This window comes from Alexandromys fortis, unplaced genomic scaffold, assembly GCF_014885135.2.
Source record: "Alexandromys fortis isolate MF-2015 unplaced genomic scaffold, M_Fortis_MF-2015_v1.1 scaffold_20, whole genome shotgun sequence".
Classification (NCBI taxonomy): domain Eukaryota; kingdom Metazoa; phylum Chordata; class Mammalia; order Rodentia; family Cricetidae; genus Alexandromys; species Alexandromys fortis.
Genome location: NW_026067903.1, coordinates 4,014,187 through 4,026,186, shown reverse-complemented (window position 1 = coordinate 4,026,186; position 12,000 = coordinate 4,014,187). Strand labels below are relative to the sequence as shown.

At 45.9% G+C, this 12,000-nt stretch overlaps 1 protein-coding gene across 1 annotated transcript in view; it reads right to left on the bottom strand.

Annotated features, from left to right (window-relative positions):
* Positions 1 to 11,666, bottom strand: part of Lonrf2 (LON peptidase N-terminal domain and ring finger 2) — a 31,764-nt gene extending 20,098 nt beyond the window's left edge. The window contains exon 1 of the mRNA XM_050134777.1: positions 10,646 to 11,666. Within this exon, the coding sequence (XP_049990734.1) occupies positions 10,646 to 11,312 (667 nt within the window). The 5' untranslated portion in view covers positions 11,313 to 11,666. The remainder of the gene's footprint in view (positions 1 to 10,645) is intronic.
* Between the last annotated feature and the right edge of the window lie 334 nt (positions 11,667 to 12,000).

The following is a 12,000-nucleotide window of genomic DNA, read 5'->3' as shown; positions in this document are numbered from 1 at the left end:
ATGTTGAGTTCACTGAGTACATGAATACAATTCACAGAGTTCCTTTCAGGAAAACAGAAATAAGTTTAACTAGTCTTCAAAAGGCATCAGGGGAAAATAACATTAATCCTTCAAGCACACTAGTACAATCTCCAATAACAAATCAAGTAATCCTGTAATCCAGTAATCTGAATCCAAAACGCTTTCAAATCTGAGTTTTGAGTTTGGGGGGTATTTCAGACTTTGAATTTTTAAATTAGAATTGGAAGACACTCAAAAAAAGAAAGAGAGCCTTTATAAAATGTGAAACACTTACAGATTCAGCTCTTTTGGACTGCAGAAATGCATGCTGTAAAATTGGGTATTTAAAAGGGGCATATGAAATACATTCCAAGGGAAGCACACTAAGAAATCCATGCTTTAAAACCTAATAGAGAGGGAGGGGGTGATGGCTCGGTCAGTCAAGCGTTTGCCACCCAAGCACTGGGACCTCAGTCTGAACCCCAGCACCGAAGTCACATGGTACAGTGTAGCATGCCTGCATCACAACACTGGAGAGGCAAAGGCAGGAGGCTCTCCAGTCTACCCAATCCAGCCAAAGTGGAGCCCCAGGTTCAGTAAGAGGCCACGGATCAAAACTAAGATAGAGTGCAACTGAGAAAAACACCTGACACCAGCTTCTGGCCTCCACATTCACACGCACGGACACTATGCACACACACAGCAACACATGCATACACACGTGCCACACAGCAAGAATCTGGATCAGAAGAGTAAAACATGACTTTTTCCCCTACCTAATCATGTACATGCCGATTCACCTCTGCAACTGTATTATATACACCTCGGAACCTTCCCAACTCTCCTCCCCATGTTCCTCACACAGAAGACACACCGATGACCTTTCCTGTGACATTACAGTCAAACACAGCTCTCAGAGAAGTCCAGGAGTGGTTCTCTCTGTGGGATGTCACACAGCACATACCTCCACAGCTGGTTTTCACACCTCTGGACTCTGCTCACTCCACCCCCGTCTTCTCGGGATCCTCGCAGCTGCCCTTTCCCGTTGATAACTATGCTGAGCACTTAGACATATTCCTTTCTCTCTTCCTGAACACCGCTGTGGATTGCCTTGAAACCCTGACTTTGACCCCAAAAGTCTCACCTGGGCCTTTGCAAAGGTCAGCAGGCTTCCTATTAGTTTATGTAGATAACCAAGCAAATGTGCAGCAAAAAACTCATGCAAGACAGGGCTGAAGGCATGGTAAGCTGCAAAAGAACAGTTATGGACACATGGCAGGGAAAGGGTGGGGCAATGGGGAACAGGAGCCACAGGAAGACATTCACAAGGTTTTGGTTTTTTTTTTTTTTTAAACTGAAACAAATCAAAACATAACAGCAATTGTTTCTCACTGAACTGTGATTGAAACACCCTGTTGTTAATTTTTTTTAAAGATTTATTTATTTATTATGTATACAGTGTTCTGTCTGCATGTACGCCTGGGGGCCAGATCTCATTACAGGTGGTTGTGAGCCACCATGTGGGTGCTGGGAATTGAACTCAGAACCTCTGGAAGAGCAGTCAGTGCTCTTAACCCCTGAGCCATCTCTCCAGCCCCCTGTTGTTAATTTTTAAGACAAAGTAAACAACACAAAATGGCTTCAGGAAGTTCCTGAAACTGGCAAGACTCGCTAACCCCTCCCTCTCAGTAGTAAACAATAAAGACTGCTGAGAGTCAAGCTGCCAGGAGGACTCTCAGACAAGCTACGATGACTCTCAGATGAGCCAAGCTGCAAGCAAGAAATAGGAATCAGCCAAGAAGCCTGGAAGGAACAGAAACCAGCCAAGCTGCCAGGAAGAGGTGTAGACAGAGCCACCTGGAGCTGCCTTCAAGTTTTACAGTATAGTATAAATATCCGGTTTTTATGAGATGTCACCCAAGCTAGTATGGCCTTTCATGATCCACCTGTCTTTGGAGTTATTTCTGCTACTGTAAGTAACCCCTCCTTTAAGTAAAATTCATTGGTTCTACGATTTGAACTTCGACTGTATCTGTGTTTTGGTGTGTGTTACATCTCCCCAGGAAAAGTCTTGTCACTCTCTTGTTTGTCTCTGGTAACACAGGCCTATTATGAAACGTTTTGGTAAAGGGAGAATGTTTCCCTTAAGGCTCAAAGCTCTCCCATCCACACCATCAAGTGAATATGTCCATCTGTTAGCTATGATCCATAATGAGATCTTAGATGTTCCATCTTTGAAAATGTACATGCAGACTGAGAGGCACTGGCCGAGCTCATAAGCAAGTGTGTGATCTTTAAAAACGTTTTATTGTGTGTGTATGGGTGATTTGCCTACATGTAAGTCTGTGCACCGCATGCATGCTTGGTGCCCTCAGAGGTCACAACAGGGCATCAAATCCTCTGCAACTGTAGTTGCAGACAGTTGTGCACTGCCTTGTGCACTCTGGAAATTAAACCCAGGTCCTCTGCAAGAGCAGCCAGTGCTCTTAACTTCTGAGTCATCTCTCCAGCTCCGAGTGTATGATTATTTTTTTTTAAAAAAAAACATATGCTTTCTTTATTTTTGAGAATTTCATACATGTATACGGTGAAATACAATCATATCCACCCCATCTCCCCATTCCAACTTAACTAATATCATTCTCAGCTTTATTGATTCTTCCATGTGCATATGGCTAACATTCATTGTATTCAGTGAATTATAAGAAAAAAAATTTAAAGGAGACTTTTCACTGCGTGGCAGAAAATTATTCTTAATTCTCAGAGAATCTGCCTCTTTTAAAAGTGTGCCATTATATGGGAAATAAAACTGCAGACTAATAACTTCTACCTGAAAGATTAGGTAAAGGTTCCTTAACCGCACAATTCCGTGCATTTTGATATCTCCCCGTTGGAGGTTTTGAGAGATCTAAACAAAAGAAGCGACTGGAATTGCAAACTGAGCTTCAAAGACAAGTAAGTCATCCATGGACTTCATACCCTGCGCTCGCTACATGAGTTTCTCATGGATCCCGACTGTTTGCCAACTGGTTCTCTCGAGTTTCCCACACAGCCGTATCATGTGCAGATAATTAGATTTCTTTTACTGTCTGTCATATTTCCAGCCCCCATTTCCCTTCACTCTCTTGTTGCAAAGGTTTTGACAAGCAAATCCGCATCCTCTCCCCCAGTAGGGATTTAATCCACAGGCCCACACACCTCCCGCTCCCATTCTTGACTTCAAAAGACTACATCTAGGCCTGGGGAGATGGCTCAGTAGCTGAGAGCAATGCTGCTCTTCCAGAGGACCTGGGTTCCATTGCCAGCACCCACACGTAGTGCACAACCATCTGCAACTCCAGTTCCAGGGGATCTGGTGCCCTCTTCTGGCGTCTGGTGGCACGACACGTGCATACATGTGAATCGGTGATGTCATCTCGCCCTGACTTTATTTCGTGGCATTCCTCCGCCTGCCACCCCAATAGCCACATCCGCATTGGTAATGTTTTCTGTGAGACTGTCCGTGACCCCGAACATGGTCTAGACATAGTAACCAGAATAGCTGGTGTCTGTGCAGGCTAGAACTAAAATAATGACGTGGAAGTGAAAATTAGAAATAATTGCCATGTAGTGTCTGGAAAATACCATTAAGCCCTGCAAAAAAAGGGCAGATGTTGTTCTGACCCCCCCCTTCCCTCGCGGACACTGATGTAATTATGGGTTTTGTCTTGAAAGTCCTGCACTCTTGAGCCCCGCACCAAGAGACTCCATGTCTTCCGTGTATATTTTGGACATTTATTCGTGTAACCTGCAGTGATCACCCAGGACATACCCAGGACTGAAGATGTTCCCTTTGTGCTTTGCCACTTGGCAGACCCCTGGGTAAGAGTGACCGCCACTCTGACGGCCACTGGCAGTTGATGCCAACACGGCTGGGTACCGCTGCAGTTGTGTTTAGGAGCCAACGTACTGCAATACATGCTTTCTAACTAATCAGTTAGTGAATGCGGGTATCACAGTGCACATGTGGATGTCAGATAACAACTCTCAGGAACTTTCTCCTGAGACCCTGTAAGAACGGAGGATCAAACTAGGTCTGTGCACAAGTGATCCTACCCACCGAGTCATCTCACCGGCTCAGTATAGTGTTCTCATTACCATTCAGGACAAATGTTTCCTTGTTTTTAATTGTGATTTTTTTTTAATCTGACCTGTTGGTAACAGTGTGGTTGAAAGCTCCCCAAGTGTACAGAGAAATTCTGCTCTATTGTTAAGAAGTATTAAGAGCATTCAAACTGCCTAGGCTCCCACAAAGCCAACACGTGCAGTAGGATCAAAGAACCTTACTAGACCTGGATGGAGGTGGGTGGTCCTTGGACTTCCCACAGGGCAGGGAACCCTAATTGCTCTTTGGGCTGACGAAGGAGGGGGACTTGATTGGGGGAGGGGGAGGGAAATGGGAGGCGGCGGTGGGGAAGAGACAGAAATCTTTAATAATTAAATAAATAAATAAGTATTAAGAGGTGGGGCCAAATGAAGAGATCAGGCCAGAGGGCTTTGCTCGCATGGACAGGCTAAAGAGGCTAACACAAGGGCAGGTTAGTTAGGAAGGACATCTAAGCAAGCTCTGTGCTCCCTGCTGTGTCTTGTTTTACAATGCCCTCTGCTACTGCAGAGCAAGAACCTCTGATACTGGATTTCTCAGCCTTCACAACTATGTGAAATCAGTGTCTTTCTTTTATAAATTGGCCAGCTTGTGGTATTTTGTTATGGCTGCAGAAGACAGACTAAGACACGTTACATGTTAACGTTAAACATGCATTGCTTTGTTTCCAAATATCTGGCGACTGCCTACTTACCTGTTGCTTAATTTTCCTTTAGTGTTCGAGTAACACCTCTGTTTGATTTCAACCTTTTAATTTAATGCATTTATTTTATAGTCTAACCTAGGCATCAGCCTACACAGCAACAGGTCCTGTGAATTCAAACAGGTGATATATTCTGCGGGTACTCCATGTAGTAACATCTATTGAAAGACTCTGGGGCATCTCAGCCTTACTACCCCTCGCCCTGGAGCCAGGAACCTGATAATCACCCTCGCATCCACTGGAGCTTTGAGTACTTTCCCCTGGAATTCTCCATCCCCTTTGCAGTTTTTCTTCAATAAACCCAGGCCCTAGAACTGGGGAAAAACGACCTGCAGATGACCTGCAAGTGTTTCTCCTTGCCCAACCAACCCAGCAACCGCCGTGGCATTGTTCAATTATAGTTAGCTGACCATTAAATGAGCTAGTCACAATAGTTGACAAGCGACTCCTGGACTCCCCCTTTGCTTCTGCGGTTTTTTTCCTTTAAAAGTAGCCTGTAACAGCCACTCAGGGTCCTTCTCCTCCCGAGGCTGAGGGGCCCTGTTGGGGCAGTAAATAAAATTCCTCTTGCTTTATGCAGCAACTGCGGTGTGGGAGTGATCTCTTGGGGCAACCCCTCCTTGGTAAGTGGGCTTTAGGTTCCAACACCATGAAATAAAAATACCATTGTATCTCTTCCAACATGTATTCTTAACTACTTTTCTATTCATGTTTTATCAATTACTAAAAGTTTTGTTTAAATTCTTTAAAACAAAAGTGTATTTCTATCACCTTGTATTCTTGGTGTGTGTGCTTACATACTGGTTAGATTCAGAATGCTCGGAAACGCTGCTTTTTATGTTTTCTGTTTAACCAGATCATAGATTCTAGATATCTCCATCCCTCTTAATGCACTTTGCCTTTAATTTATTGGATGCTAATTTTGTCACATCAGAGCCGCCGCCTCCTCCTCCTTCTCCTCCTCCTCCTCCTCCTCCTCCTCCTCCTCCACCACCACCACCACCACCACCACCACCACCACCACCACCACCACCACCACCACCACCACCACCACCACCACCACCACACAGTCATTCTTCATTTAGTCCAGCCTGTCACCATTCTAGAGGGATATTCAGATCACTTAACACTGAAGCAAATCGTTACTTTTCTGAATGTCTCATTTGTTCTCTGTTACTTTGTTTTTCACTTCTAAAATTTTATTGTGTGTTTAGACTGGGGGTGGGGAGGGGCTGCCTTGCTGTGGAGGCCACTGACTTTGTGGTTAGTCCTCTCCTTTTATGTTCAGGTGGTTTCTGGGAATAGAACTCAGCAGATCCTAATGTCTTTTACCTGCTGAGCCACCTCGGGTCCTCTATATTTTGAATGGGTCAAATATCTGCTATCTCACTAGAGCGTTTACATTTCACCTTTTAATCCTTTTGCTGGTTGCTCAATCGAATGCAACATAAAACGCTGTCAGTATTACTTCCAGTATTTTTATCACACCCAAGACACACATTCACCACACAATGTTTATCGCTCATCCTGGCTTTGTGCTACCTCCCAGATTTGCTTTTATATAAATTATAAATGCCACAAAACATCATTTTATTGAGATGCCACTTTCATCTGTAGGGTTACATTTCTGTTCTTTATTCCTTCCTTGGTCCCATGCTTTTACATGGGTATTTTTTTTTTTAACCAGTGAAGCCTTTCTTTCCCTTAGGAGTCCACGTGGCACAATGCCAAAACCAAAAATGTCCTTTGGTGTTGCCCACAGCTCATCTATAATAGTCAAGCTTGTAGTCATGTTAGTTAGATTTTCTAGATTTATAGAGATATATTTCAGATGGATAGGCATTCTTCAAACCTTTCAAAGACTACATAATATGGCATTTAAAATGTTTTAAGAATTTAGGACTTTTCATGACAATGAGACACATCTGCTCCTGGCAGCTCTAATTACTTCAAGAGGAAGATGGGCATCAAAGAGGCTCCTTGTGGAGTTGGTTAGCCATTTGGGAAAGAAACTGCTCTTGCCTGGACTTCCTGATGAACTGCACATGCAGGATCCACAGAAAAATGACTGCTAAACTTGCCTAAAGGTGAGACCACCACCTTTCAGGGTTCCTGCTTCATGAAAGAGTCTGCCAGATATTCTACAGGCCACAAAAGAAAATGACTGACAAACTGCCAATACAAGCAGAACTGTCTTTGAAATTTCCTGCTTCATGGAAAAGTCTCCTGGATACTATGGGCCTGTAGGCTAAATATTGATGCCCCTATGGTTCAGAAGAACTTTGGGTGACTGTCCAGGTAGCCAGAAATCTCTGTCAATTTTAGAGTTTTGAAAGTTGCTTACAATGCACTTCCTGTTTACCTAGGTAATATTATAGCCTTCTGGAGTCTTTGATGGAGTTGAAGAATTTAGTTATGATAAAAGATAAAATATATATAACTGTAATTCTTACTTGATAACTGTTTTTTTTGTACTTTTACTATGTTAAAGTTAAAATCTTCCTTTTTTATTTAAACCGAAAGGGGGAGGTGATGTGGGATTCCCCTTTGTATGCTGTGGATATGACTGGTTAATTAATAAAGAAAACTGGCTTGGCCTGATAGGGCAAAAGAATAGAGGTAGGCAGGGTAAGGGCTAAGTCAGACAGAAGCCAGGTAGCCCCACCAGAGACAGATCCTGGTTGGCGATATACAGATTACTAGAAATGGGTTAAATTAAGATGTAAGAATTAGCCAATAAGAAATTAGAGCTAATGGGCCAAGCAGTATTTTAATTAATACAGTTTCTGTGTAATTATTTCAGGGATAAGCGGCCAGGAACCAACAAGTGGCTCTCTCCTCCTACACATATCTGTTCTCTTTAACATATGTATGTATTTAATTTCATTCACAAGTTATTGCCAAAGATTGCTTACAAAGCCTCTACTTGGGGAATCAGAACATTCTTGTCTTTGAAAGGAATCAAGAAAGAAGTATTGGGACACGGTGCTAATGACTACTACAAACACAAACATTCTAATTCCAAACATTTATGACCTTATTTACTGAACCCAAACCTCTAATTTGAGCTAACATTACCATGAAATGTAACAGCCCGCATGTGTGTATGTGTCTGTGTGTGCCTGTGTGCCTCTGTGTGTGTGTGTGTGTGTCTTGTGCAGTGCTGGGAATCGAACTCTCGGCTTCACGAACGAGAAGCACTCATGCTACCACTGAGCCTCAATCTCCTTTTTCATTCATACACTTTGAAACTAGGAAACCCGAGTTTAATCTTCTACTCTGAAGAGAAAGCGAATATGGGACATATTTAATACAAGTTGTGACATGAAATGACTGAACTAGTCAAAGCTTTACAGTCGTAGGTTGAGGTCTAAAATGTATAACGTACATAAAGGGCTTAAGACACAGAGTGTACGAAACTACCAGAAAGTTAACACATGTCTTCCTCCCCAAAGTCACGAAATACTGCGTCACTACCCACACAGGTCCTCCTGTGCTTCCTCACTATCAACAGTCCCTTTCAATCACCACAACCCTTGCTTCTAACACCCCACAGCAGTGGTTCCAACCTTCCTAATGCTGGTACCTTTTTTAAAATACACTTCCTCATGCTGTGGTGATCCCCCCCCCAACTGTAAGATTATTTTCCTTGCTACTTTGTAACTGTAATCTTGCTGTTTTGAATCTTAACATAAATTTCTGTGTTTTCTGATGGTCTTAGGTGACACCCAGAAGGGTCATGATCCCCAGGTTAAGAAACACCGCCCTGCAGTGATTTGCCTGCTTCCCTTCTAACAATTGGAATCACACAGTAAAGGTGCCTGTGTGTTTGGTTGTTGTTTCTTCTCTTTATTCAGCTTTTTTTGGGGGGGTGGTACTAAATATTGAATCTAACACATGATCGGTAGGCATTCAGACACAGAGCTATATTTCCCCCCCACACACACACACTTTTTATTATAAGACAGGGCTTCGAACTCACACTACAGCCCAGGCAGATATTGAACTAGCTATTCTCTTGCCTCAAGTCCCCCAGTAACTGGGATTACAGACAGATCTGTTCTGCCAGGCCCTGCAAGTCTAGCCGCTTTCACTTGGCGTTGTGTTTGTGGGTTCAGCACGTATGTATAGTCTGAAACTGCAGCTGGCTGGCTTTCTTTCCTGTGGTATTCTGTGAAGGTATTAGGATATAGTGACCCATTCTCTCTCACTCAAAAAAAAAAAATGTTGCTTTCTGCTTTAGTTTTTTTTTGTAACATAATCAAATCTTACTTATTATTTTCCCATTAGAAGTGGAAGTTGGATTATTACAGGAATGATTTCGTATTAATATTAATTTTCCCTTGCTAGGAAATATTCTTATTAAAGATTTTAATAACAATTGAGAGTATTAAATAATCACTTAACCAAGAAACATGGGCTCTTAAGTTGTGAAATACAGTGAACATTGTCAACGGAGACTGTTTCCTACTTTTTTTTTTTTTTTTTAGTTTTTATTGTATGTGTATGAATGCTTTGCCTACGCATGTGCATTTTGAGCCTGCTCAGTTTCCAAGGCAGTCAGATGGGGGCGCCAAGATTCCCTTGGACTGGAGCAGGTTGTAATTCCCCAATGTGAATGAAGGGACCCAAACCTAGGTAGGTCCCCTTGGAGAGCAGCTAGTGCTCTTTTTTTTGTTGTTGTTGTTGTTGTTGTAAGCACTGATTTATTAAAATGGAGGGAGCCAACGCATCTGCCACAAGCGGCAGTGTTCACTGTGCCGAATCATGAGCTTTCTTGTCATCACGCTGGTGTCACCAAGGAGAGGGATGAGGGTGCCGTAGGCCAGGATGGGTCTTACCCAACAAACCTAGGCACCACGTACCCCACAGGGGCGTTTTGATCCACCCAATAATCCACCTGACTAGATTCCCCTTCCTAGTACTTCACTCATTCATTACAACTTCCAGAACATGAGTTTGGGGGCCACTCCTGATGTGAGGAGTGCCTGTAAAGCAGCCACAGTGCTCCTGGGTTCTCATGACTGGCCATCTGCTGATCCTCAGAATCCAGCGGCCCCGGAGACCAAGCTTCTTCCCGCAGCTCCATATCTGGGTCCCTCCTCGGCCCCGGGGCCGCCGCGCTGCACTCTTCCCCCCTCTTGCCTGCCTCGCGGATGGTGGCAGCAGCGGCAACGGCGGCGGCGACTCAGACCCTGGGGTCGAGCAGCTAGTGCTCTTAACCAGTGAGCCATCTCCCCAATCCCGGGAGATTTGGGGCCCATGTATATGTACCTCTTTGAAACTATTAGCAACCAGTCCTACTGAACACATGGACGCTACCAGATTTCCAGGAGATGTGCATAGGACCGTTCTCATCTTCCCCAACATCTAAACACGGGTGAAGTATTTCAAAAGAAAAAAAAATCATGTCTGAATTGGGGAGTGCAGTAAATTCAAAACCACATGGACAAAAGATAAAGTAAATATTGATTTTTTAAATACTGAAGATATATAAAGGATATTTTGGATATAGAGTGGAAAGCACTGTTAAAATAGATATCACTTGCTTTTCGTCGCCCTATTTATTTAACATACCTACCAGAAATTCTAAAAGTTCTATGACCAACACTACAGCTCTTTGACTAACATTGCTTTACATCATACACCAGTCTTGGCAAAGTCACAAGAACGATGCACCTGGCATGTGACCTCATCCTGCAGGGTGAGGCTGGTTAGCCTTGTGCACCTCACTACCTTTGAAATTAAAACGCCACCGGCCACCGCCCAGCCCGTGGTCACCCTCGAGGCTGACTCACCCATGTTCAGGGCCTGCTGGCACATGAGCAGCGCGGCCTCGGGCTGCTGCTGGCGTTGAATCCCCCGCGCCTGGCACGCCATCCGGCGCAGCCGACAATACTCGGGGAAGCATCGCTCCAGCAGCCCGCTCAGCATCACGTTCACGCGCCGGGCCTGTGGCCGCCCGGGAACCAGCTTCACGCAGCGCTTGCACACCGTGAGCCCACTGGCCAGCGTCACGGGCTTGTAGAGCAGCCGCCCGCAGCGCGGACAGCCCAGCAGGTCGCGGGGCTCCACCGGGCCCGAAGAGCCAGCCGCACAGCCGGACCTTGCCACCTCCGGCAGCCACTTCTTGTGCAGGTCTAGGGAGCGCGCCAGGCCTATCGCCAGCTCATCCAGCTCCGAGGGCTTCAGGGGGCCGAGCAGGGCGGCCCCGCGGAAGGCGCCGATGGCTTCGGGGAAGAGGCCGGCGCGAGACAGCGTTTCCCCAAGGTGCACGCACAGGGCACGGTCCGGCTGCGCCATTCGGGCCAGCATCGAGCGGAGGAGCTCGGCCGCCGCCTGGTACTCTTTGATGAGGGAGGCCTCGGCTTCCTCCATCAGGCTCTCTGCCGAGAGCTCCTGCTCCTCGAGGCTGCAGCGCACGCCCTGGGGCTCCGGAGGCTGGGGTGCGGGCTCGGGGCTCATCGCGCGAAGAGGGGATGTCCGGCGACGAGAGCACGGCCTTCGCCTTTGCTGTCAGACACGCGCGTCAGCGGACCGGGTGCTCCGAGCCGCGGTGACCACGCAGGGACCGCAGAGCGCACGCGGCTCAGCCCCAGCTCGTGCGAGGCGCCGTGCGCGCCCCAGTGGCTCACGTCAGCCAAGTGACCGTGGGAGCTTGGCGACCCCCCCACAGCTTCTCGACTGAACCTTTTACTGCTCCCGGCTGGCGGCCCGCGCCTGTGCACGCGCACCTCGCCGCCGCCGCCAAGTCACTGCGCGTGCTCATGCGAATGTCCTAGTGTCCTCCAGCATCTCCGAACCTGCCTGTTTCCCAAGGTTCCGTTGCCTAGACAACCCTGGGCTCCTGAAGTTTCCAAACCCTTCAATCATCCCCAAGAGAATAAAACCCTGCAAAAGAGATCCTGCCCCTGCGCTCTCCAGTAACACAAGAATCCAGACAATAAAGCGCTCTCGCTCTCGCCCTCTCTCTCTCTCTCTCTCTCTCTCTCTCTCTCTCTCTCTCTCTCTCTCTCTCTCTCTCTCTCTCTCTCTCTCTCTCTCTCTCTCTCTCTCTCACACACACACACACACACACACACACACACATACAAATAATCCAATTTACGTTAAATGTCTTGAAAGTACAAATGAAGCTACAGTAATAGGAAGC